The sequence below is a fragment of the Denticeps clupeoides genome, chromosome 4, assembly GCF_900700375.1.
Source record: "Denticeps clupeoides chromosome 4, fDenClu1.1, whole genome shotgun sequence".
In the NCBI taxonomy this organism is placed as follows: Eukaryota; Metazoa; Chordata; class Actinopteri; order Clupeiformes; family Denticipitidae; genus Denticeps; species Denticeps clupeoides.
The window spans coordinates 29,478,644-29,506,575 of NC_041710.1; the positions used below are offsets into that span (position 1 = coordinate 29,478,644).

At 40.2% G+C, this 27,932-nt stretch overlaps 2 protein-coding genes across 4 annotated transcripts in view; both read left to right on the top strand.

The window, feature by feature from the left end:
* Positions 1-529: 529 nt before the first annotated feature.
* On the top strand, positions 530-5,246 carry LOC114788624 (epidermal retinol dehydrogenase 2-like). Of its 2 annotated transcripts, none has more exons than XM_028977358.1 (7): positions 530-674; positions 835-1,181; positions 1,530-1,661; positions 1,784-1,883; positions 2,006-2,150; positions 2,683-2,808; positions 4,232-5,246. In XM_028977358.1, exons 2-7 carry the CDS (start codon positions 861-863, stop codon positions 4,326-4,328), a joined length of 921 nt encoding a protein of 306 aa, XP_028833191.1. In that variant the 5' UTR covers positions 530-674; positions 835-860; the 3' UTR covers positions 4,329-5,246. The 2 variants fall into 2 exon arrangements, with proteins under 2 accessions (XP_028833191.1, XP_028833192.1); XM_028977359.1 differs by lacking the exon at positions 4,232-5,246 and adding an exon at positions 3,284-3,542.
* Positions 5,247-6,675: 1,429 nt separating this feature from the next.
* Positions 6,676-27,932, top strand: part of slc44a5a (solute carrier family 44 member 5a) — a 55,151-nt gene continuing 33,894 nt past the window's right edge. The window contains exons 1-2 of one of the 2 annotated variants that reach the window (XM_028975481.1): positions 6,676-6,855; positions 27,704-27,833. In XM_028975481.1, coding sequence (XP_028831314.1) covers positions 27,719-27,833 — 115 coding nt within the window. In that variant the 5' untranslated portion in view covers positions 6,676-6,855; positions 27,704-27,718. The remainder of the gene's footprint in view (positions 6,856-27,703; positions 27,834-27,932) is intronic. The other variant, XM_028975482.1, reaches the window with a different exon arrangement.

A 27,932-nucleotide genomic window follows, 5' to 3' on the forward strand; every position in this document is an offset into this window, starting at 1 on the left:
GTTTGCACTTAGTAAAACTATTTCACGTTTCTGTTTGTAACACTGCAGTATCCCCGAACTGGACACAATAAATTCATTTATGCGCAGAAACACACACACGGTGGTGCATTCACTGATTAAATAGAATCCCAGTAAGAATCTTCACCTGCTGTGGTCACGGCTTGGCACAAATAGTCATCAGTCGCTTTTTCATCTCGACAAAAATGTAAAATAGAACATATCATTTGGCTGCATAGTGCAGGTCTGTGTGAATTCTGTCCCTAAATTAATTAATTTCATTAAATTAAGTTACTGCGTTTGTGGACGTAATCGTCACTTCTCTGCCTTTGAAAAACCATGATTAATGACGCTAATGAATCACAGAAAACGAACGAACGAGCCGATTCACGCCGAACGCCTGGCTGACGTCAAATGAATCGCTTCGTACTTTGCAAAAAAAGTAGGCGGGTCCGCCCCGCCCACAATGCCTTTCGCGACGCAGCGAGCAGCGATTGGTTGGCAGCCACGTGACCGCCGCTCTGACGGAACAAATTCCGCCAGCTGGCGAACCGGGAAGTTTCTCGCTTGGACGCCGCAGGTCGGAGGCGAGGCGACGCGGCGCGTCTTTGTCGTTTCACGCTCACTCGGTTTGTTTGTGTGTTGCCTGCACCATTTCACTTCACCAGACCGGAAAGGTGAGCATTTCGTTTACTTTTTCTTTTTTTATTACCAGTAGTTACAAGGACAGTCCCCCTGGGGACACTCAGTGTCTTGCTCAGGGACACAGTTGTGCACAGTGTGGTTTGAACCTGGGACTTCACTTATTTGTGTACTTTTCTGTTTAATGCATTAAAGGCCCGTGCACACACACGTCCATCAGAATGAACTTCCTGCTGGAAACTCTGCAGCTGGTCGTGCTGTCCATTTATTACAACGTGGAGTCTTTCGTAAGGCTCTTCATCCCGGCCAAGAAGAAAAATGTGACCGGCGAGATAGTCCTGATCACCGGCTCCGGCAGTGGCATCGGCAGGCTCATGGCCCTGGAGTTTGCCAGCATGGAGGTGGCTTTGGTTCTGTGGGACATCAGCCACGAAGGCATGAAGGAGACCGCCCGCCAAGCGAAGGAGGCGGGGGCCAAGCGGGTCCATTACTACCTGTGCGACTGCAGCGACCGGGCGGAGGTCTACAGAGTAGCCGAGCAGGTACGCCACCTGAGATCTCAACCACATTCAGCCCTGGTCTGGAGTTGCCCTTTTTAAAAATTTCGTTAACATCTCTAACATACGGGTCTCTCCTGTTTCGTCCTATTTTTCTTATCTCAGTTGTAAGTCCCTCCCTTAATACCACCTTTGCTCAGCAGGATCTAATGGGACCGATTAATATTTGACACTTAGATGTGCTGTTCATGTAATTGTTAAATGTTTATGTACCTTCAAGCCCTGACTAAGTCAGACATTTAATTCTTTTTTTTATTTAAATTTTTTTTTATTTAATTTTTTTGTTTTTATTTATTTATTTTTATAAGTCCTCTGTCCATGTCTTTTGCACAGGTCAAGAGAGAAGTCGGGGATGTCAGCATTCTCATCAACAATGCGGGGATTGTGACTGGCAAAAAGTTTATGGAATCTCCAGATTCTCTCATAGAAAAAACTGTGGAAGTGAACACAATGTCCCATTTCTGGGTTAGTTGCTGCTTTATCAGCTACACTTCAGCTAAACCACTTCCATTTAGAATCTTTAAATACTTGTTACTTTGATATAACAGCACGCCCCCCCCTTCCCCCCGTCTTTCTCTCCCCAACAGACATATAAGGCATTCCTTCCAGCAATGACTTCTAACAATCATGGACATCTGGTCAGTATTTCCAGTTCTGCTGGCTTGATTGGTGTGAATGGGCTGGCGGGTAAGTTTTTTTTGGCCAAAATAACCCCTAATTTAAAAAAAAAAAAAAAAAAAAAAAAATCGCTCAACATAAGCGTGGTTTAAAACCAGTATGAACAACATCTTATTTACTCTTTCACTCAGATTACTGTGCCAGTAAGTTTGCTGCGGTTGGATTTGCAGAGTCTGTTGCTTTAGAGCTGTTGTCCACGGGCAAAAATGGCGTCAAGACCACAATTGTGTGCCCGTACTTCATCAACACCGGCATGTTTGACGGCTGTGGCACGAAGTAAGTGCGAGACACGCTTGAAAAGGTTTTATTTTGGCCGGCAACTCGAGTTGTCGTGTGAGCCAGAGTACTTTGAAGCCCCTGCTCTGTTTGCTCTTTAGTTTATTTGCGCAATCTGGAGAGGTGATTTCTGGGTACCAAACTTTACCGCTTCTGTGGTACTGACCCAAATGCTCGGTCACTCTTGAACATGGAGAAATAATTTTATTTTTCACTGCCAAATTCAGATCCCCGAATGGTAGCAGCGGCATCCTTATGAACCAAGATGAGTGCCACACTGAAGGATTCCCAGCCATAGTCTCAGGGCGTACATGCTTCAGCAATCACACTGTTACAAGAATTCACTTCATTTGTTGAAAAGCTGCTCAGAAATGCAAAGTATTTTGTGATTATCTACAGATTTTTTTTTTTTTCCCATTGTTTTGCTGGGTGCATTTTAGATTTCAAAGATATTGTAAAAGAATGGCATGAAACCAGGAAAACGTGTCTAACAGTGTTTTACAGGTCTATAGTAATGGTCTGCTTTTTGTAGGTGGCCAGTTTTGCTGCCCATTTTGGAGCCAAACTACGTCGCAAAGAAGATTGTGGATGCCATTTTAACCGATCAAGCCTTTCTTTTACTTCCAAGGACCTTATACATTTTAATGGCACTGAAAAAGTAAGTGTCCTTTTGCTCCATTTCATATACATTTTAAATATGCTACACTACACCAAAGGACCATATATAGCAGGCAGATGCAGTGTAGAAGGTAAGTCTTTGTTTTTTTTGAAGGATCCATACAGACCTTTAGTCTGTACTAAACAGCATCATGTATTTTAATGGTTTACTACAGAGTTGAACTCTCCAAATAGAGATGTATTCTAGTTCACATGCACTGTAAGGTCATGACAATTGAATGAAATAAGTTTTTTTTTTTTTTTTTTTTTTTTCTCCCCTTCAAACTGCAGTGAAATGCTTTTTAATAAGGTAATTTTATGGAATCCAAATGGCAAATAGCTTTAATTACTGAACCTTTACTACAAGCTCTCCTGGCTTCTTTTAAAGTGGTTGGTCAGGCTTCTTAGGGCTTTTAAAAAAATAAAATATTAATCAGAATGTGTAATTCTTTTTCTGGGCTGTCGTCCTTTTCTAGCTCTTTGGAGTGGAAACAAGGGACTCTCTTGGGGCGGTATCTTGGTGCCTTTGAGAGCCTAGATCTTTGTAAGACTGACCAGAAAAACCATTAAATATGGGCCTATTGACACTTCACCTTTTCTGCTCCCCACCACACTCTTTTTACACAGACCACAACCTCAAATTCGGATGTGTATGGAACATTGCCCCTTTTAATTTCTGTGTTCATGTCAGTTGCAATAAGCACCTTGGATGTTAATGTTTTTTTGTTCAGATTTGTAATAATAAAGGTTCATGTTTTTTTTGCAGCTTGTGTGCAAAATTACTATACATTTACTGGGACATGAGCACTTTTCTATAGGCGCCTACATCTCTCATCTATTCAGCACTGACTCCTACAGATGGGTTTCAAAAGCAGCTGAAAGACACACCTGTTCCAGTGGGCGCTGAGGAAGTATAGTTGCTCACATTTTAGTGAAGTACCTTTTGGGGTTTGAGCAGTACTTTATCAAATCCGCTCTATTTTAAATGCCCTCACTCAAAGCACATTTTCAGATGTCTTGTCTGGTTTCTCAACAAAAATCCATTAAAGTTTGTGAGTCATATTGAAGCCTTTTGGAGTGGGGCTTTGTCTGACCTGAATTATTTATTTATTTTTTCAGCAAGTAGCAAGTAATTCTGTATCGCCATATCCATGATTAAATTTTTCTCATTTCATCCAAGGGGTAAATGTGGTTCTAATTCAGATAGTCTCTTCTTTGTGCGATTTACTGCACATTCTGTGATGATCATCCATGCTTGTGTTCACCGATTGAACACATTTTAAGTTACATCTACATTCTCATTTTTGGAATGGGTTTCAATAGGTTTTCATTCTATTGGTCTGTTCCAGCTAACATAACAGAATTGGCTACTTTCACTCATGTGCATCCAAGTTGTGCTCATCCAGTCCTTCCTGTCTCTGCAGCATTATACCAGTTAAGCAGACAGTCCTCCTGGGCATGTACCTGGGGGCTTTTAACTTCATGGATTCATTCAAAGGACGATCAAAGAAGCGGGACTAAAGACCTGATTAGGTGAAGATGGGAGTACAAGAGTTCCTCACCCACCTAATTTGATTTTTATATATTGGACTTTTGAAGCTATTTTTATTTTTTTTCCCCAGCAAGGACTACCTATGCTGATGAGTGTTTTGTGTATAGAGTGAACTGTAGTTAGGTGCCAAATAATTGATTGATGATTTTGTTTTTCTATGGTAAGTGTATAAAGGTGATGGTAATTGGGAAGGCTTTTTTTTTTTTTTTTTTTTTTTCTTCTTCCTTTTTTCCTTTCATTTTCTCCCTCAGTAACATGTTTAGACACATTTCATACACTGAGTCTTATAGAATTTATTTTTCTTAAAAGGATTTTAGTTGTCAATGTATTCACATGCAATATTTTAAGACCTTAAACTATTTTTTATTTGAATTTGGTCTAACAGTTTCAAATACCACCAGTAAGTCCTGTTTTATTAATCTCATTAACTAAATATTGTTTGGCTTCATGTCATTTGCATTTTCTGTATGCAAGAACTGCTACATTTATTCCACATGTCCATGAGCCGAAACCTGAGTAAACCATAATAAACTTTCAAGTAAAACCCAGTAGTGTGTGCAGTTATGACTGCATGGACAAGGTAATCTGAGGGTCTGAGGTGGACCTGAGAAACGGCACAAGAGCACCATCTGGTGTCAAAATGACTCCTTTATAGAAAAAATTACTTTAATGTCCTGATTATCTGATGTTCCTTACGCCGCTCCTGCCTGATTAGAAACATTTTCCTGCTTCTCTACTCGGTATGTCACCTGCATCTTCACAGATGTGGAAGCACAAATCCACTGGCTCTTCAAGCAAAATCCACCGAGATGGCTGAGCCTATCGGCCCTCTCTCTTCGGGCGAAAGCTTATTACTTACTGTAATACATTAAAATAGTGTTATTTGATGAGTTCAGTATTCTGTTATTCTGATTGTTCATAAAAGAAAAGGGATGAAGGGTTGCTGATTTGTCCTTTTAATAAGTAGCCATCCCACTACACAGGTCACACCAGTTGCATATAGCTCACGACTTAATTGAGCTCAAGGGTCTGACTCTGAGATGGCTCACCCATAGTACGTTGTGGAGGCGGGAAGAGAAATGATGTGTTGATGAAAGCAATTCTCTGGGCATGCTGATGAGTTTTTGATTGAGATTGCCGGGGTGTGCCTGCAGCATTAGGAGGGAAGAAATTGATTTAATATGTAAGCATTTTCTCCAAAGAGACCGTTTTTCCTCAATTCAAATGCCAGATGGATGCAAGTTATAACACAGAAGAACAGGATAAGGTCGTGTACACCACCTAAAATGAGTGAAGAAGACTGATGATTCCATTTAAATGGAACCTGTCAAGCGTAGAGCATATCAGGCAACAAGTTCTCATATTAAGCAGGTAGTTCTTGAAGTTGTTGAAGATTTTTGACATGTTGAAAACTAGCACATGTAAAAAGATCTGATTGACTTTGACATGGTGATTCTAGACTTTATGAGTCAGACAATCTTCAAAACAGATGGTTTGTTACCTCCGTGTGAGCAAAGGTCTCAGCAAAAAAACCCATGGATTGTTGATGGGGAGTGTAGACAAATCAACATGTTCGAGTCGTGTGCAGCTCATCATGTCAATACCACTGTCAATGCCACAACAGAATGATTTGTGGCAATGCTCCACTTAAAAACGTTCATGTCCAAAAGTTTTGAGAGTGACACAAATGCTTACCACAAAGTTTGCTGCTTCAGTGTTTTTCAGTGTGCATAGAACATGAGGACATGAAGGTGCCCTTTAACACCAAATAGTGCATGTTCCACGAGGCATGAGCTGCATTGAGTGTGTGTGTGTGTGTATATATATATATGCCAAGAGTGTGCAAAGCAGTAATCAGAGCAAAGAAACTAGAATATAAACATGTTTTCATGTACATAACTCCACATGTGTTCATTCATAGTTTTATGCCTTCATAAATGTAAATGGTCAAAAAAAATGAAGAAAACACATTGAATGAAAAGGTTTGTCCAAACTTTTGGCCTGTACTGTATATATATGCAAAGCACACACACACACTTTTGATTTTTGGGCCGGAGTTGAGCTCTATCTCTAAATTGCGGCCTGTAGGCTGTAAACGCTGCAGAGCCTCCACGCAGAACACCGGCTATGGCGGCAAGTCCCCACTAGAGTCTGCTTTAGCCACGCGAGATGTGGGCTTCATTTGCGTTGCCGTGCCATCGCCTTTGACGATTTGAATGACGCCAGGGCAACTTTTCCCGGAGCACCGTTCGGATTTTATTGAGTAATTGCGAAATTATATCGCGATCCTTCATTTGCGTCAAGCTGGTAAGTAGCTGCATTAAAAGCGCGCCGCGCGTCTTTTATCCGCGGGTGCGCGCCTCTGACGTCACAGCCGAAGCGGCGAAAACGCTCCCAACTTCAGCTCCGATCGAGCCTGGTCGAGCACCCCGCCGCTGCGGCGAGAGCGCGTCCGTAAAATGGCAAGGAAGACCGGAGTCCCATCTCCTTATTACGGTAAAAAATGATCATAACTAGCTGCTTATTCTTTTTGCACGCGTGCACGCATGCAACTTTATTGGCAAGGGCATCTAACGGGGGGGTCGCCGCTGCGCTGCCATTGTCCCCCCCGAACCCCGCTTTATGGAGAGTTCAGGAGAAGCGGGAGAATTACACCACCGAGCACTTCTTGCACACGTCCGTCTGGCAAGGCTGAGTAATGAAGTTATGAATTAATACCAGCTGATTATCCCGCGCGTTGCACATCGAATGTGTCGTATTCTGAATCTGGATCGGGGTGTCCCTGTAACTACTGACTGTAAGGGGCTCTGGATAAGGGCGATAGAACACCATTAATTAGTTCGCAAATACCTTTAAATAAATGTAATGCAGTTCGCAAATATATAATTAGTAATTAATAGTATTCTGTGTTCTCCATGTCTTTTTATTTCTTGCTCATGCTCTCAAATTGCTGAGACATGATGGTTTGCTGGCCTCAGCAAGCCGCTATCAGTATACTTACGAAACGTCCGCGAGGTTTCACTGGGATTTCTACCTGTACTCATCCACAAATGGGCCACATTTCATAATAAATGTTTTAGTCAGACTTGTTCACTACATTTCATTGCCCTGTACTTGTACATGTGTAATGACAATAAAGTTGAATCTAATCTAATCTAATTCAGATGAAGCACCTTGGTGTTACTGTGAAGTGAGGTTTTGGGCCAAATGCAACAGAGATTTGTAGTTTAAACAGGTTTAACTTGGGTGTAGATGACAGTGAAGACAAGTCAGTGTGCTCCGCTTGGACTTTGTGTTTGTGGATCTTACATACTCTCCCCCAGTTGGCATGGGTTTCCTCCGGGTTCTCCAGTTTCCTCCCTCATTCCAAAAGCATGGTCCCCGCCCTGCACCCAGTGTCCCCGGATGGACTTCGGCACTCTCGACCCTGCGTAACAGGACTAAGCGTTTATAGAAAGTGAGTGAGTCAGAATGAAACCTTATTAAAGCCATAACAATTACATACATCCAGCTGCTTCGCACTTCCTTTTATACCAATAAACTTGCATACTTTAACAAAAACAGTGGATGGTAGAGTGAATAGAATTCCTACATTCACTGTAAATGTTCTCCCATCGGCAAAGGAATCTCCGACCTTGATGTTTTCACCTCCCTTTTACCAAGTGAGGTACAGAAGATGGTCTTTGAAACTGGCATAAGCAAGCAATCAGCCCACAGACCTACAGGTCGAATATCCAAGAGGATCCATATTTTCTTAGAGCTATGAATAATCCTTTGTTGTTTTTTTTACATAGAGGCTGTTGCAAACCTACTTTTTAATGAATTATAAATAGGACTCTGGAACACTCTTTTTTTGCTTAAAAAGAAGGCATAGCTTCTCTTTCATTATTTGTCTCACTGCTTGTTTTAAAAATGTAGGACGTGCGTCAGTCATTAATATTAATGTATGTGCCCTATGACTGGAAACAGATAGCAACAGGCATTCATTTATATTATTGATATAGTATTATTTAGCTGAGACCTATGCTGGGTATATTTTACCAAAATCGGGGTAAAACGTCATACAAAGCTGTTAATTGCAGTGTGATATTCACCAATGGTGCCCTTTTTAAGGACTAAATAGTTCTTTAATGGTGTGCTCAGTTAGTGATATTTATCACAATAAAAATATAGAACACCATTATTATTAATTTGTTAGCTGTTAAATTGATAAAGCAAACCTATGTTTGTTGTCATTTTTGTAAAGACAGTGCATTATCACTGCTAATTGTGACAAATATTTATTATAAATATAATAATTTATAATAATTATCCATTTTAACATTTCTATATATACTTGTTCCTTGAAAGATCAAGGTTTCTGTGACCCTGAGAAAGCAGAATCAGCATAATTGCCTCCTCTTTATTCTATTAGTTAAATAACAGCTGATGTTAAGGGGTTAATCCTAATAGTTTGGTTATTATATTGAATGAAATTACTGAAATAAAATGTGATCGAATCCCACTTACTACCATTGTGTCCCTGAGCAAGACACTTAACCCTAAGTTGCTCCAGGGAGACTGTCCCTGTAATTGATTGTGGATTGCTCTGGATAAGGGCGTCTGATAAATGCTGTAAATGTATATATATATGTATTGAAATAGTCACTGTATCACTGTAGCTGAGCAGTTAGTTCACACGTTCATTCATTCATTCATTAATAAAGATTTTGCCTGAAATGGTCTGCAGATCGATCATTTTTATATAGACTAGGCTGCATTGTTATCAAGGATTTTTTAAATAACTGGTTAATGCCTTTGTTGTTGTGGTATGTGTACTACACAGTTCTGTTATAATGGCTGTAGCTGGATTTCTTACATTTCTTCTCCTATTTTCCACCCAATTGAAACAAACCAATTTGTCAAGATTTATCTTTCATCGCTGTTTCCCACATCAGTGTGGGAAGGTAAATGTCAGTCTAGATACATGCCAGATGCACTGAGTTGCTTTTCTTTGTCCATAAATCAGGAGTGCAGCATTTCTTTCCATTGAACTATTTAAGGCCATGTAGGCCATGTAAGGCCATTGCAGTAGAAAGTCTAGAAAACATGTATCCCAACCCAAGGAGCAGCCTAAAGACACCTATGGCTTAGAGATCTATGGAATTCACACAGGCTTAAAATGCTTATCTTACATCTCAGCTTGGGCACAAGGTAGAAGCTGTCACTTCACATAGTCTAAAAGATTAAATGAAGTTAGCAGAAGTGTGTGTCGAAGTAAGCACAGCGGGATAATTATATTAGTATTCACAACTGTTGGATAAGCCTTTTCACTCCTTGGACACAAGACAGTCAGCTGTACAGCCGAAGTGGAAGTGATGGATAACCCAGCCTGTCAGCTTCCCAAGGCAGATTTGTCTTCCAGCAGAACCTCTGCAACCATCAGGGATTTTTTTTAGTACAGGGATCATTTATGCACTTTTATTTCTACTATTGTGTCTCTCTACCAGCATTGGTAAATCAACAGTTCTGCAGAGTTGGCCATAATTAATTTGGATTAATTTGGTGGTATGCTGTAGATGGTTTCCGACCCACACATTTCCCTAATCAAATTGGAATGGTATTCAGACTGACAGCCTGTTTTCTGAAATAGAAAGCAATAGATTGCAGAATTCACCATGGTTTAGATTCCCCTGTGAGAATTTGCTAGTCTTAAAAAGAATCTCAAAGTGCAAGAGCCTCAGGCTGTGAATGCATTTTTTTGTGACTGCATTTCAATTGCCGTAGTCCAAAAGATTTTATTTTTGTAAGGCTTTTCAATAACTGCCTTAAATAAAAAATGTCTGCAAGAAACAAAAGTCTGAGTATGTTGCCAACTGATACAATCCCTATGTAACAATGGAAAAACTGAACTTTAGAGTAAATTTAAGTCATTTGTACTAAATTTTGGTTTCATTTTATTTTCTGTCTGCCTACAGTGTGTTTCATAAAAAAAACTATAATCTACATTTGCATTTACATCATTTGGCATTTTTACATATATAAAAGCCCTATTTAATATAAGTATTTTCTAAAAAGGAAGGTTTTAGCTTGCATTGAAGATCTTCAGTGTTCAAACATCTAGTGGATGTTTATTCCACCACCCAGGAGCCAAGACACAAAAGAATCAAGTGTTTTCCTAGTACCTTAACAGATGATGGTACCAGTCGAGTGGTGCTGGAGGATTGGAGAGATCAAGGTACAGAGCGAGGAGTGATGAGAGATCTGAGGTAGGAGGGTGCTCACCCTTCCTTGGCTTTGTAGTCCAGCATCAGTATTTCAAATTTGATTCGGGCAGCTACAGGAACACGGTGGAATGTAGCAGGGGAGTTGTGTGGGAGAATTTGGGAAGGTTGAAAACAAGTTGAGCTGGAGCATTCTGGATCAGCTGGAGAGGTCGAGTAGTGCTAAGAGGCAGACCAGCCAGAAGTGAATTACCAGATGACCTGAGATTGGGCAAGTATCTGGGTAGCCAATGTTCAATGGACAAATTATTCTAATGTTGTAGAGAAGGAATCGACATGAGCGATAGAGATTGGAAATGTGAGATGAGTAGGAGAGGCAATTGTTCATGGTTACCCCAAGGTGCAGTGAGAGAAGGAGAAATTGGGAACTATCCAGGGAGATTTTAAGGTCCTGTTATGGGGAGGAATCAGTGGTGATGAATAGCAATTTTGCTCGGGTTGCGGACACATGTACAGCTCATGGCGGAAAAGAGAGGAAAATGGAGTGAAGTGATTGTCATTGTGATACACAGCAGCACAGCACATGGTGCACACAGTGAAATGTGTCCTCTGCATTTAACCCATCACCCTTAGTGAGCAGTGGGTTGCCATGACAGGCGCCCGGGGAGCAGTGTGTGGGGACGGTGCTTTGCTCACTGGCACCTCAGTGGCACCTTGGCGGATCAGGATTCGAACCGGCAACCTTCTGATTACGGGGCCGCTTCCTTAACCACTAGGCCAGAGAGATGTCATCTGCATAGTAATGGATGGATAACCCATGCGAGGATATGACCTCACCAAGAGGTTTGGTGTAAAGGGAGAACAGGAGAGGGCCAAATACTGAGCCCTGAGGGACACCAGTTGAGAGCTTACAAGGAGCAGATGTGGTTCCCTTCCATGTCACCTGATAATATCTATCATCCAGATAGGAAGCTATCCACTGCCATCCCAGGACTCCTAAGAATGGTCAGGAGGGTGTTGTTTGTTTACATTTACGGCATTTTACCAGACGCCCTTATCCAGAGCGACTTACAATCAGTAGTTACAGGGACATTTAGGGTTAAGTGTCTTGCTCAGGGACACAATGGTAGTAAGTGGGGTTTGAACCTTGGACTTCTGGTTCATAGGCGAGTGTCTTACCCACTAGGTCACTAGGTTTGTCTTGGTGGCAAGGCAAAACAAGGCAGGTGGAAGCATGCACACAACTACAAAGAGGATGACATGACTTAGGACAGGTAGATACTCCCTGTCTTTTGCCAAACTTGTTTGTGTAATGGTTTTAAAATTAATTTAGTTTTTAAATAAATCCTTGCAAATAATGCTATTACTTTGTCTAAATATTTGTTCAACTGATAGTCATAGCATTTTCTTCCTAAATTTAGCAATAATGTATCCAAAAACACCATCCATTAACTTAATAAAAGAGGAAACCTTAATTTTAACAGTCTTCGGGCAATTTGTCTCCCCCCTTAAGGAGTGGCATACTAAACTATGGATTTGACAGGATGCAGGAAAGTGATATTCAAGCTTTCTTGGGGAGAAAATGAAAGATAAGTAAAATAAGCATACTGCATAATCCTCATACAAAGGAAGTTAGGCTGCCAGTATCACTTTAAAAATGCATTCACGACTAAACCAGCCAGAAGTTTATATGCAAAATCTGTCACTATCACTGTCATACGTTCCGACATATTTGACTTGAATATGAAGAATATTTAAAAACCTCTGTCAGTTTCTGGCCATGCTCAACTTAAACCTATATTTCAGCATTTATGTTTTTTGCCTCCAGTGGCTTACAGTGATTAATTCATGGATCATGAATATGTATATCCCTTCCTTTTTATTGTCACTCACACTACGAGGCTCTAATTAAACTGCCGTGCAAGGCTCAAAGTTACTCAATTTAACTTGAGGCCATAATGTTTTGTACTTTCTGTGCAGGCTGTTGAGAGGACAGCATCTAAACAAGTCATAGTTATATGACCAGTTTATCTTTACTGTCATGTGTGTCAGTAGAGCTGGATATAACGTGTTACTAATGTTTTGGAGTGTAAAAACAGAAAAAAGTTATTAATAGATCATTTTTTGCTATTTTACTAACAATATAAAAATTACAATATGATATGCAAATGAAATGACTGAATATACACAAATTCCAAACAAACAAACTGCCATTTATAAGGCAGTGATATGATGTTGTTAGCGTTAATGTCGAGTCTGTCACTCTGCTTCTCTATATGTGTCTGTAAGTAATTTGCATTCATATATATAAAATATGCACTTCAATGTTTTCCCTGGCTTTTTTTTTCAGTTCGAGGACCTTAGCTTTGTTCGTTCTATTTTCAGTTTGCATTAGACAGTTACAATGGAGCGAGCTGACAGCAGCTGACTTGTATCTTATTTATTTATTTATCTAGCTATCTTTTGACACACAGTAGCAGCACCCTCTCCCCAGCATATCCCTCGGGGAACTGGATAGCCGACCTCTTTGACTTGGTTTGGAGGTTTGGATCCCACTTTAGATCCCACTTCAGTTGACAGGCAACATGCATAATATTCTCTAAAGAAGAGTAGGCGGGTCTTGATTCGAATCCGCCAACTGTCCGAGTAGGGGTCCATTTCCTTACCTGATAGGCCACCCACTGTGGGCATTGCTGCTTGGCACAGCGTAAAATGGGTGTGCATTAGAGCTGTCAATCATCTGGCTCCTCCTTTTTAAATAAAACATCATTAAAGATTCTGTCGTGGGTGACAAATAATAGCACACCAACAACATGGGTGGATAGTTTCTGTTCTTCAAGATACAGAAAACTACCAGGCAGTTCTTTCATGTTTCATCTGATTGTGCAAATCCGACGTATTTAACGTATGCTTGCAAAAATGTTTAGGCCACTTTGAAAATAGTGCCCAGTGTGTCATAGGAAAGTAGCACCTGTTCTCTGTTCCTAGACCTCACAGAAAAGACAAAATGTGTAGCCAGCGTTTTTCGGCCTTGTTAGAACTGTGTCTCTGCAACTTAACCATGATTGACCTCTAAACCCCAGTGATGTGCGCCAATCCTCTGTTTGTTTCACTGAAGCCTCTAGTTATGCAGTATATTTAAAAGGAGGGCAATGAAACAGCCATCTGCTGCTTAACCAGGGCTTTGATTTCTTGTCTCTATCAGATCAAAGTAAAGGAACAGGATGGTGCCCCTGCCCAGATAGTGAAGGATCAAGCTCAGACGGCAGCCATTATTGACCCCCACCAGGGTCATAATCAGTTTGAGTGTTGCTTCTCCTTCATCTTTTATCTCTTTACAGTTTTTCAGTAAAAAGGCACCTCGGCGGACCACGCCCTTGTTGCCATGGTAATGGGCATGTGATTGGGAATGAAGTGTAATGAAAGGCTTTGTGATTGGGTCAGTGAAGGAATGTAAAAGATGACACTTAAGATGACACTTTCTTCTCCTTCCCTCTATCAGTGCTCGCAATGTTTCTCTTCTCACACACACAGTCTTAGCATATTTTACATTTTTCTTGTTTAATTGGTCTTTTTATACACTGAGGCCCATGTTTAAAATGCTATTCGTACCAGAATATTAACTATTGTGGGTTTTCCACAGCATAGACGTCATCTGGTGTGTGTTCTGTTTTGTATAGAATAGAGGTCTGTTGTACAAACCTGACACTGTGTAAATGACCATTTACATCACCCAGAAGGTTATAGAGACATTATAGAGTTCTTTCCTCTTGTCAGTGGAGTAAAGTTAAACACAGTGATAGAAGGGTAGTGCAGTAATTAGCCCACGTTTCAATGTAGTCTTGCAGGCCTCACAAAAACTCAGACATGTTTTGGCTGCCTTTATCCTTATGTTTCATGAAATGTCTGAGATAACCGGTCTTAAGTTTTATGGTTGGTTGAAAAATCGTACAGAACTGCACCATGGAGACACTTACGATCTTAAATTGTAATATTTTTTTTTATCATAGATATTTTGTGATATGATTGACATGCATGAAAGGCTGATATTCTCAGATCATTCTGTTGTGGGCATCCAGTCAGACCAGTCACTCAGCAAACCAATGCTGCATACTGAAACTAAATTCAAATCAGTTGATTTGTCGTTATTTGCTGACAACAGGCTTCTAATTAATTGAAACATATTGTCAGTACAGCAGTAAAGTATCTCCCATTGGTTTGCCTTATTTTAACATGTGCAAGATGGTACTACAGCACTACATTGTGCTGCCTTCCCTAATGCTGCCTGAAATATAAGGGAGAAAACCAGCATTTGGTACATAGTTGCTAGAGATGAATCTGAGTACAGGAGCTGATATTCCTGTAGAAAGAGCAGACATTCATCAATATTAATACTTGCACTGCGGTATAATCACAGTCATACCCTCAACTTCACATTATAGTCTTGTCACTATACTGTGCTTTCAGCTATGAGTCTGAAGGCCAACTCCCTTACTGCCATGTTGCATCGTTATGCGGATCTTAAGATTAATCAGAACCTGCCATGGCAGCATAGGTGAGCTTAAGGATGAGTGCAGAATCTTTATTTTAGTTTTTTAAGCTGTGCTCATATGAACTAAATCAAACACGGGTGAAGAATACAATAAACCATAATCATATGTAAAGTTTTATTGAAACCTTTGGAATAAAGTTAATAGAATCAGTTTTCTGGTTCGGTTTCCAGTAAGTAAATCTATCTCAGGTGCTGAAAGTATGTGCAGTGGCGTGGAAACTATTTGATGACAGCGCACTGAATGGCTGACTCTGGGATTGGGTTTCCTTTCCAGCCAGCTCTGGCCTTTCCAGATCCCCAATCAATCCACCCGGGTCACAGCAAAATCAATGGCCCAATAAGGACAGGCAGAGAGATAAACAGAGGAAGAGGAGGAAAATTCCCGGAGAGTAGAGGCGTCTGTAAATTCACACTTTTGCTAAATTACACCATCAGTCATGTTCTGATTTGTGAATGTGTGTAAACATGACATCAAATGGCATTCTGGGAATTCCCTTTCGATTTGAACAGGGATAATCTCCCACAAAAATAAGTCTCTCAGGCCAACTTTATTTTGGCCGAAGTTCATTCATGTGTTTGCTAGAAAATAGCGTGTGGTGCTTCAACTTGAACATTTAAACACATTTAAACATATGTTCTAGAACAAAAACAAATTAACTGTATATGGTTCTTGTAATATTTATGCATGGCCAACTACCCTGGGATGCGAATGAAGAAGGGAAAATTTCAGGTAAAATGGGTCCTAGTCTGGGACCACATATTTGGCTGTCTGTTTTCTTAAATTTGGAATGATTGTATTTTAAATCATTCCAAATTTAAATATTTTGTCAGGACTGTACCATACTTAGCTATGAGGAATGCATGTTTGCCAAGGTCAGGGATTGAAATTATTATAATTATGGGATGTTTTTTTGTATATATTACATTTACGGCATTTGGCAGATGCCCTTATCCAGAGCGACTTACAACGTGCTTAAGTTACCATCGATGAAGAGATCAATTCCGGTTCACTAGGACCCCAACTATGAATACATCTATTTTATTCACTCTGTTGTAGATTCTGTACACAAGTTCGACAACAAGAAAATTACAATTTAATCTAAATATTCTTTAAAGAGGAAGGTCTTGAGCTGTCGTTTGAAGGTGCTCAGTGACTGAGCTGTTCTTTTAATTTACATTTACATGTAAATGTAAATTTACATGACCTCGAGGGGAAGTTCATTCCACCACCGAGGGGTCAAGACGGAGAAGAGTCTAGATGAGCGTCTTCCTTTTACCTTCAGAGATGGAGGGACCAGGCGAGCAGTACTGGAGGCTCGGAGTATACGAGGTGCAGTGCGAGGTGTAATAAGGGCTGTGAGGTAGGATGGTGCTACTCCATGTTTGGCTTTGTAGGCCAGCATCAGTATTTTGAACCTGATGCATGCAGCTACTGGGAGCCAGTGGAGGGAACATAGCAGAGGGGTGGCGTGAGAGAATTTGGGAAGGTTGAAGATTAGTCGTGCTGCTGCATTTTGTATGAGTTGTAGAGGTCGGATGGTACATAGTGGTAGACCAGCTAGAAGGGAGTTACAGTAGTCCAGTCGTGAGATTACTAAGGACTGAACCAGTAGTTGGATGGCCTGGGTTGACAGATAAGGGCGGATTCGTCTGATATTGTAGAGAAGGAATCTACATGAGCGGGAAAGGTTGCTGATGTGAGTCGAGAAGGAGAGTTGGTTGTCTATTGTTACGCCAAGGTTGCGGGCTGTTGCAGAAGGAGAGAGCTTCGAGTTGTCTAGGTAAATAGTAAGATCCTGATGCGGTGAAGAATCTGCTGGAATGAATATTAGTTCAGTTTTGGTGGGATTGAGTTGGAGGTGATGGGCTGCCATCCAAGACGAGATGTCGGTTAGACATGCAGAGATTTTGGAAGCAGCATGTAGGTCAGAGGGAGGAAAGGAGAAGAGGAGTTGTGTGTCGTCAGCATAGCAGTGGTAGGATAATCCATGTGAGGAAATGACCTCACCAAGTGATCTCGTGTAGAGGGAGAAAAGGAGAGGACCTAGCACCGAGCCTTGAGGGACACCAGTGGAGAGTCTACGTGAGGTAGAGGTGGATCCTTTCCAAGTCACTTGGTAAGATCGCTCATCAAGGTAGGAAGCAAACCACTGCCATGCTGAGCCCCGAATTCCAAGCCTCTTCAGGATTGACAAGAGAGTCTTGTGGTTAACGGTGTCAAATGCTGCAGAGAGGTTGAGGAGAATAAGAACCGATGACAATTTTGCCAATCTGGCTGCATGTAGCTGCTCGGTAACTGCCAAAAGGGCAGCCTTAGGGACATGTACATGCTTTAAATAACATACAAATCAGAAAATACTGAACTTTTCTGGGATACAATGTGTCCGTTTTTCAATGATAAAAGTTTCATTCTTGTATCATAATTTTAAAAAGAGTACAATATTAGAATAATTCTTTGTCCCCATTTTGTTGCCTTGTTTGAGGAATTTTATTCACTATAAATAAAAGTATATGTAAATGCATTGTATGTACCTCATTTAACAAGACAATGTACATTATACCAAACACTTACTGTTGTGATTAGATTATTATTTTGTCATATCGTTGCCTAACAGGGTGGAACTGAGTAGATTCCACATCAAATGTTTTCTACCATATTTTTCTGTATGTTTAACCTACTGTAATGTCAGAATTAGAATATTCACAAAAAATATATTAATAGATTTATTTAAGAACATTTATATGAATTAAATAAATACATTAATACATTTATTTAAGAACATTTCATACCAGCTAGGGCTGCACGATTTGGGGAAAAAGACATATTGCGATTATTGAGATCAATATTGTGATATGCGATATGATAAAGGACACTTGCTTGTATATCAATGAAAAGTCGCATACTAATAGTGAAATGTTTAATTTCAAAGTGAGACATACAAACTACTTATAACAACCTGAAATGCCCAGTGCTTTCAAAATACAATATTCTACAAAATTAAATAAATCACAAAAAACTTTTATATTACTGTCGCACGGCAAACCCTGGTAAGGCCATTATAAAATCCCGTATTATAGTTCTTACGTTTAACCAAAATGTTGTTTGGAGGCTGACTTGAACACAGGGATGCATAGCTTTGCTAGCTTAGCTAAGGTTAAGATTTGTAAACTGAGGTGAATTTCTTTAGGAAACCTTCAAAGTTTGAGAAAAGTTAACTAAACAGCTGAGAATAGTCTAAATAGTTAATGCCTACGTTTAGCCAAAACGTTGTTTGGAGGCTGACTTGAACACAGGAATGCATAGCTTTGCTAGCTTAGCCTAGCTTAGCTAAGGTCAAGACTTATAAAACGGGATTTTATAATGGCCAAATATATTCAAAACAATTGTCCAGCCTTACCTATGAAATGTAATCCCCGGGATCTGGTTTGGAGCGTACAGCGCTTTGTACAGCCCCAAGCAGCACGAGAGTGAGGCATTTTTATGAACTTCTCTCCATAGCAGAGCCTGCCGCAATATTGCGGCGACGTTGATGTATGACGCAGCGCATCATGCGGCGTCTAACCATATGTCTCCGAATCAAAAGTCATGTGACCAAACACGTCACATCCGACTGAAGCAAGTCTCCAGTCAGCTCGTAAACTTTTGAGAGAATGAGAGAATGGATCGGATATGTTGCCGATCCAATCCATGTACTAATCATTTAAATTGCAGCTTTTTGCGTTCATGTAATCGCACAGACTGACATCGCGATTACGATTGTGATTAGATTAATCGTGCAGCACTAATACCAACCTACCTCCAAATTTTGATGTGGATCCAAAAAAATACACACAAATAATAAATCTTCAAGTAATTTTAATGAAAATAATAAACACTTTTGTACAATTTCTACTCAGTAGGCTGCATATCCTATATGGTGGAATATTTCTAGACAATTTAGCTCTAGGTCTTTGAGTGAGCAACATTTAGCTAGCACACATAGCACACATGCTTCAGCTTATCGGCATTTAAATAGATTTTTTTTTTACGTGTTTTAAAAAAAAATCCAATAAATATTTCCCATAATATATACTAACAGGGCAGAACTTTAAGGGTGCCTCAAACCGGTGTGTAAACTGAGAAAAATACAGGAGACACCAACAGTTAAACCTTAGTGAATTTCCCTCTGAAAAACACATAATGTCCCATCCTGGAAATGACGGTTTGGATTTGTCATCTTTTTTTGGGGGAGCCAAGAAACTAGAGGCTCACAGGGTTGAAAAAAAATACGGAGATATAATATAATATATATTATAAAATACATTTATAGGTATTAATCAGATTTCTTTCTTTCTTTCTTTCTTTCTCTAAAGGTAGTATACCCTAGTCTATCAAACTAATAAAGAATTGGGTTTTTTCGTAATATAATTGTGCTTTAAAAGAGATGTAAAAATATGAAAATTATTTTTCTTTGTTACAGCATTAGAAACAATCTAACACATAATAGAATAGGTTTGTTATAAAAATTAGTCTAATTTCATAAAATTAGACAAGGACGTGAATATGTGGCCCAGAAGGCCTATGATCATAGGAAAAATTAAGCTGTGATGTAGCGATCAAATGAAATCTCTAAATCTGCATTAGGGACATAATGGTGGTGTTTTGTAACACATTTTATCGCTCAAAACAGAGGTCTTTCCCTCATTCCAGTGCAGCGGCTTTAAATGGCTATTTAATATTGTCCCTTTTGCTGTGCCGAGAGCAGTGTGTTAATTGCTTCCAGCAGAAACGCTCAGTGAACTTGCAATTAGTTGGTTTGATGTGTGTGTGTGTGTGTGTGTGTGTAGAATACCAATGGAATAGTTGCTCTGAAGAAGTTCTCGGGCTTGGTATCTCTGCTGTTCTGACAGAACCAGCATGCATGCATGGATTGCTGGCTTGTGATTTTGTCACAGCACTCAAAGAATATTAATTGTTCTTCAGCCTGACAAAGTGCATAAAAAGATTGGAACAGCCTATTCCCATCGCTCTTCCGCATGTCTCCATCAGAGATAATGGGACAGTGATTTACACTGATAGTAAAATCTGTGGCACACCTTGGGTAAATGGCTTAAGGAGAAGACAGTGTTTTTCCTGGAGGAATTGCGACAGTAGCTTGGATGTCCTTTTTTTCTCGTTCTTTTTGCTACTGATAATGAAATCTTGATGTAATTTCCTTAGATTGGATTTCTTTGCTTGAATTGCTGTAGGTATGCTGTATGTTTGAGCGCAGTCGACCCCTAATCTTTGAGCTGAGAAGAGAAGATGAAATGTTGGGGGGTCCATTGATCATGTGTTGTGAGGCTGAGGGGGTGGATCTGGATGCGTCAGATGTCTCAGCGGCACGAAGCAGCAGGGTGTTTTATTCATGTTGAAGTTCTTCAGTCAGTAAAATACTCTTCAGGGAAATGATTTGATCATTTGTTGGTGATATGCTGAATTCTTGCTGGTAGGCCTTGACAGAAAGATAAATGTTTTAAAAAATTCAGTTTTAGTTGAAATTCGAAATAGAAACCTTATAAGATCATATACTGATGTGATGTCCTCTTTTTTGACAGCAAATCCTGTTCAATTGCTCATCTTGTAAATGACTCTGTTAGCTGGAAATTTATCATTCTTGTTTTTGTAAACAACGACATTTCTAAGTGACTAAACCAGAGAAAACGTTGACCTTGCATCCACATGGAAACGGTGTTTTAGGGTCTTTTTCCGGAGCGAATTTCTCTTTTCCGCATATCCGTGTGGACGGCAAAGTGGCTGGATGCTGATGTCTTATCCCAAGCTCCAACCTGACCTATAACCCCAAACTTCTCATACATACAATAGCTGATAACTCGCTCATGGTTGTACTGCAGCAGCTGCAGAACCTCATAAAGCAACTACAACTACGAGAGCAACTCCTCTATCTGCGCCGCCTACAGGGCAACTCATCATTTAACATCTGCTGAATGATGAGGGAATGTTGAGATCATAAATCGTTGCTGAAGTTTTCTAAAAAAGAAATGCAGGGTAACAGTAGTGAAGTGTGTGCCTAGAACAGTGGTTTGGAAATTATTCGCAATAACACGGACACACCGGGCTACATCAGGTTCAAGGCGATTGGGTACGGGTCACTATGCAGCAAGACAGACTGAAAATGAAAAAGGACGCGTTCCACAACACTGGCCTAATGTTTTTCATGAGTGAATCTGTAGCTTCTGGATTTCTTGCTCCTCTTCGTCACAACAACTTAAAGTATTCATTAGCTACACCTAATGAGTACAGACCTATGGTGTCTGAGCATCTCTTTACCAGGAAATGGGCAACTTCCTCTTATATGAGGCCTTGTCTGAAAATTTGATGGCTTGCAGTGACAAACTATATACAATCTGGTGAAATTTGGTGAGATCAGTTTGGAAGCGATTTGTGAAAGGAAAGTGCTTTATATGTTTTAAGGATATAAGATGCAAATAGGTGGACCCTAGATCAGTCAAGCGGAGTTTTCTGAAACAGTTTGATGGGCAGTAGACTGCTCATAATGGCTGTGCAGATATTCTGCTCTGGAATATTCCTCCACTGACAAATGTTTGAGAGGCACTTCATGCAGCTGAACCTGAGAGCAGGGTTCTCAGCCATGCCCGTCTCCCCGCCGCCTTGTCAGGAACAAAACACGGTGGGCTCTGCAGCTCTGGCTCTCCGCTCATCCCGTTTCAGCCCAGGTAGGGAAACTGTTTTAAAATGAGCTGACTGAGCCTTGAGATTAACACACTGCTACTCGTAAATAAATGATTAGCTTTTTGTAGTAAATTCTGTTAATGCTTTGATCATTAAAAGTCCCGGTCATGAGCTGCTTCTGGGTTGTACCATTGAAAGCCATTTCGTTATTACACTTGATAATTCTGTGGTGTCCTTATACAGTGCATCCAGAAAGCATTCACATTTTTCCCCACATCTTGTTATGTTACAACCTTACTGCAAAATGGATTCAAATAGTGCTGCACGATTAATCTAATCGCAATCGTAATCGCGATGTCAGTCTGTGCCATTACATGAACGCAAAAAGCTGCGATTTAAATGATTAGTACATGGATTGGATCGGCAACATATCCGATCCATTCTCTCATTCTCTCAAAGTTTGCGAGCTGACTGAAGTCTCACTTCAGTCGGAGGTGACATGTTTGGTCACATGACTTTCGATTCGGAGACATATGGTTAGATGCCGCATGACGAGCTGCATCATACGTCAACGTTGCCGCCATATTGCGATAGGCTCTGCTGTGACGTGAAGCATATACATGTGTATGGAGAGAAGTGCATAAAAATTCCTCACTCTTGTGCTGCTTGGGGCTGTACAAACCGCTGTACGCTCCAAACCAGATCCCGGGGATTACATATCATAGGTAAGGCTGGACAATTGTTTTGAATATATTTGGCCATTATAAAAGTCTTAACCTTAGCTAAGCTAGGCTAAGCTAGCGAAGCTATGCATTCCTGTGTTCAAGTCAGCCTCCAAACAACGTTTTGGCTAAACGTAGGCATTAACTATTTAGACTGTTCTCAGCTGTTTAGTTAACTTTTCTCAAACTTTGAAGGTTTCCTAAAGAAATTCACCTTAGTTTACAAATCTTAACCTTAGCTAAGCTAGCAAAGCTATGCATCCCTGTGTTCAAGTCAGCCTCCAAACAACGGTTTGGTTAAAAGGAAGAACTATAATACGGGATTTTATAATGACCAAATATAATCAAAACAGTTGTTTAGCCTTACCAGGGTTTGTTGTTCGACAGTAATGTAAAAGAGTTTTTTGTGATTTATTTAATTTTGTAGAATATTGTATTTTGAAAGCACTGGGCATTTCAGGATGTTATAAGTAGTTTGTATGTTTCACTTTGAAATTAAACATTTCACTATTCGTATGCGACTTTTCATTGATATACAAGCAAGTGTCCTTTATCATATCGCAATCGCAATATTGATCTCAATAATCGCGATATGTCTTTTTCTCCAAACCTTTTTGCTCCAGAGCACAAAGTATTGAACAAAGGCTGTGAATACTTATGCTTCTTTCTTGTACATTTGCCAAAACCTCAAGTAAACCTGTATTTCATGTTGTCATTATGGGGTGTTGTGTGTAGAATTCTGAGGGAAAAAATGAACTTAATCCAATTTGGAATAAGGCTGCAACATAACAAAATGTGGATAAAGTGATGCACCGTGAATACTTCCTGGGTGCACTGTAAGTAGCTTCAGCCAACAAACACACAGATCCGATTACATTTTAATCTGATGCCATATTTAGTAATGTGGGTCACAGGGGTCGTATAGGTGATTTGTTGTGAGGTGGCAGTGTCACGGCCAGTTTAACCTAATGGATAGGGCACTGCCAGAATGTGTGAGCTTTTGTTGCTGTGCAGACAGGTTTTGTGCTATGGACAGCAGTATTGTGGGCAGCTGAGGATGTTCCAGATTGACTGTTGCTTTTCTGCCTCGTAGAATTGCCTGTAGTACACAGAGGGCTCGACTGAAGAGTGATGATCAAGGAAATAACAATTCTAAGGGATTAATGAATACAGATCCAATTTATATATTAACATTTCTTACATAATACCCCTTGTGAGTAAAATTAGATGAATTTAAATATGCAAATCTGGACACAAATCAGGACAAGATCAGTATCCAGTAAATACTGAGAAATTGTGTGGTGTTCTGGTTAGAACCGCCTAGTATGTTCCCCTGTGTACCCTTAGTTCTCAAAGAGGTCCTTGCGAAGCAGGAAGACATAGTTAATCTCAGCCCAGAGATGAAAGAGTTTAGAGGCTCTCTGAGGTTTGGCGTCATTGAGGATTTCTGGGGCATTAATTACTAAAGCCTTCAACACGGTTGTCTTGTCTATCGTGGAGTAAATCCAGTCAGCACGCAGACACAAGAATCCTTGCTTACGAGCCGCAAAGCTAAATGGCCTGGGTCATATTAGCCTAGAAGCTTAACCCTTGTGTTTCCTGTTAAACTCTGAACTGTCTTTTGCTGGCCTCGAACCAGCAGGACTGTGGTAAGCAGTATGGATTATGTGAGCTCAGTATTTACATAAATAGATAAAGCAAGAAAGAAACCCGAACCTGGCATTCTGTCTTATTTTATCACTTTATTTGTAAAGTGATTTTTTTATTTTGTAAATTCTGAGGACATCTTAGACCATACTCAAACGAACAAGACCCACGCTAAGCGCCTCGCTTTCTCCCAGTTGTGTCCGTTGAGTCCATTGATGCCCTCTGATGCCCTCTTCATCTTCTTTGCAATGGTGTCATGTAGGGCTGCAACTAAAAGATTATTTTAATAATTGATTAATCTGTCGATTATTTTTTTTGATTAATTGTAGAATCGGATAAAAAAAAAAAAAAAAATTTCCAACCCTTTATTCAAAAACAGAACCAAAATCTTTAGAAAGTGCACAAACATGTTGCTCCTTGAGCTGTTATAATAATAATAAAATAAAAATTGACTAACACAAAAAACATACATGTATGCTTTACATCTGCCAAATATAGACTTTTTTTTAAATAAAGTGCCACCTGAGCTGCCAGAACGATAAATAATAAAAAAAAAGAACTATACAAATCAGAAAATTTAACAGGATTTGTTTGAATGTCAGAACTTGCACACACTCACAGACGCACACACTCTCACACTGACACACACACACACTGCAAAAAATGCTTTTCTAATTTAGTAGTTTTGTCCTGATTTCAGTCCAAATCTCTAAATAATCTTAAATCAAGATACATTTACTAGACACATGAAATAGCATAAGAAATTATGTCTTGTTTTCTGATAAAACATGTCAAAATTAAGTGATTGTTTGTTTAAAACAAGCAAAATTATCTGCCATTGGGATAAGAAAACTAATATTAATGAGATATAATCTCAAACAGAAGTTTTAAGCATCACTTAGTTTTCTCATGCCATTTTCCTTGTCTAGTAATCTTGATTTAAGATTTTTTAAATATTTGGACTGGAAACGTGACAAAAGTACTAGGTAAGAAAAGCTTTTTTTTGCAGTGTAGCTATACATGACAACAGATTGAAAAATTAATGGTCCAAAAAGGCTAGTGGATAAAAACATGTCTTTAGTTTTTTAATGCAAAGAAACTATAGCACCCTGCTTTACTACTGTTATTAACGAGCTAACGTTAACTTGTCATGCTTGTCAAGCTGGATGACGGGTAAACATTTACATTTACAGCATTTATCAGACGCTCTTATCCAGAGCGACTTACAATCAGTAGTTACAGGGACAGTCCCCCTGGAGCAACTTAGTGTCTTGCTCAGGGTCACAATAGGCGAGTCGTCCACGCGGAGACGCAGAGAACAGTCCGAACGCTGTTTCATCCCCCCTCCACACCTGTAGGTGGCGCTGTAAGTCCCCGTCTAGTTCTCCTCCGCGGCGAGTTAAACACCAGCACCAGGGACATTACGTTCCTCACTTCAAAACGGAACAAAAGTAGGATTCTGTAGCGACTTCCACTGCTGCTGAACTCCCTTCTTCCTCCTCAAACACTCCAACATGTTTGCGTTTCAGGTGCAGGATCATTGCTGTGGTGCTCCCGTGCCGTGCCATGTCGCTTTTGCATATTTTCGTACAGATTTCTCTGCCTCCGCCATGTATCTGTCCTCTACCTCCGCTTGTTTTTTTTTAAATTTTTGCTCCGCGCTGTCTATGAGGCGCCAAAATCAGCTAGTATCTGTGTGCGAGAGACCAAGTGTGTTCACTCCGCACTCAAATAAAGTTTTTTTTTTAATAATCAAACGTCTCCACGTCACGCAACATAACGAATCGATTAGGAAATTCGTTGCCAACTCTTTAAGTAATCAATTTTTATCGATTCAATCGATTCGTTGTTGCAGCCCTAGTGTCATGGATACAAGGGTTTAGAAAGTGGATGGATGGATGCAAGGTATTTGCCAGTACAAAAATATCTATATTTAGTCCAGGATGTGATTACTCTACAACTTCTGTAAAAGCAGTGGTGGGGCAGTGGTGGCCTAGCGGTTAAGGAAGCGGCCCCGTAATCAGCAGGTTGCCGGTTTGAATCCCGGTCTTCCAAGGTGCCACAGAGTAAAGCACCGTCCCCACACACTGCTCCCTGGGCACCTGTCATCGCTGCCCACTGCTCACCAAGGGTGATGGTTAAAAGCATGTGTATCACAATCACATCACTTTCACTTTCAAAAGCATTTTGCACACTGGCCATCATTATTCAACCTGCACTAATGAGGACACATTCATTTAATTAATATGGGTAGGTAGTAGCCTAGTGGGTAACACACCCATCTATGAACCAGAAGACCACAAAGTCATGGGTTACATTTACATTTAAATGTACAGCATTTACCAGATGCCCTTATCCAGAGACAGTCCCCCCCCTGGATACCCTCAGTGTTAAGTGTCTTGCTCAGGGACACAATGGTAGTAAGTGGAATTTGAACCTGGGTCTTATGGTTACTAACATTGTGTCCCTGAACAAGACATTTAACCCTGAGTGTCTCTAGGTGGACTGTTCCTGTAACTACTGATTGTAAGTCGTAAATGGCATAAATTAAATGCAATGTTTTCTGTATTCAGAAGCATGATTACTGAACAGTAGAAGACCTATTTTAGGTTTTATGGAAATGATGATAGAAAAACGTCTGGATTTGCAAACAAACATGAAAGCATAGAGAGAACAAGAGTGTTTGTTTCAGGGCTTCTCTTATGTAAGAGCCCAAAGTCATTCATCTCACTTTCTAAAACAACGAGAAAAGGAACACATGGAGCTTGTTGTAACCAAGCAAGTGAAATCAGTCTTTCAGACAGAAATAGGACCAATGATGCCGCTGTAATAACAACATCCATATGCATCTGACTAGTTATGTAAAGCTGATAAATAAGAAATGAAACTATATTCATCTGCCCCATTTATGTAGTGTAAGGTAGGTTGGCTCTTAATGCTGCTCTGCAGCAGAAGAGAATCGAAAATTGTTTAGCCTGTGCGGCCTTCAGTGGTTGAAGTTGAGCTTTATTGTCATTTCAGCTACATGCATGTTAGACAACTTCTTTAAAACGAAACAATGTTTCTACAGAACCTGGTGCTACATGTAACATTGAAAATTGTTTAGCCTGTGCGGCCTTCAGTGGTTGAAGTTGAGCTTTATTGTCATTTCAGCTACATGCATGTTAGACAACTTCTTTAAAACGAAACAATGTTTCTACAGAACCTGGTGCTACATGTAACATTGAAACCATTAAACTAAGTTACAGACTGACATAAAGCATGAAGTACATGTGTGCGACACAGTCAAACTGGCCTACATAAAGTGCGTAGCAAGAATAACATTTAACAAAGACAACAGTGAGATAGTAAAATGAGTGGCTTTCCTGATGCAGTGTGTGTGGTAAATTTCTGTAATGGAGGAAGTTCTCAGGAAGTTCAAATTGCAGAGGGAGGGGTTCAGGCCCAGCAGGCTCAGCTTCTAGACCAGGTGCTGAAGAATGATGGTGTTGGATGCTGAACCAAAGTCTATGAGAATCATTCGAGCATATGTGTCCTTATTGTCCAGGTGGGTGAAGGTCAGATGCAGGCATCGTCCATGGAGTGGTTCGAACGATTGCAGTGGGTCCAGGGTGGAGGACAGCAGGGTCTTCATATCTTTCATGACCAGCCTCTCAAAGCTCTTCATGATGATGGGTGTAAGTGCAACAAGACAATAGTCATTAAGACACAACACTGAAGACTTGATGGTGGTGGTCATGAGAAATATTGGAACGACAGCGTTAAAGATGTTAAAG

Excerpts from the sequence above, each read along its gene's own strand:
- LOC114788624 (XM_028977358.1), top strand. The coding sequence starts at position 861 with ATGAACTTCCTGCTGGAAACTCTGCAGCTGGTCGTGCTGTCCATTTAT. Across the intron at positions 2,151-2,682 it reads TTTGACGGCTGTGGCACGAA|GTGGCCAGTTTTGCTGCCCA; the intron begins GTAAGTGCGAGA and ends TGCTTTTTGTAG. Across the intron at positions 2,809-4,231 it reads ATTTTAATGGCACTGAAAAA|CATTATACCAGTTAAGCAGA; the intron begins GTAAGTGTCCTT and ends CTGTCTCTGCAG.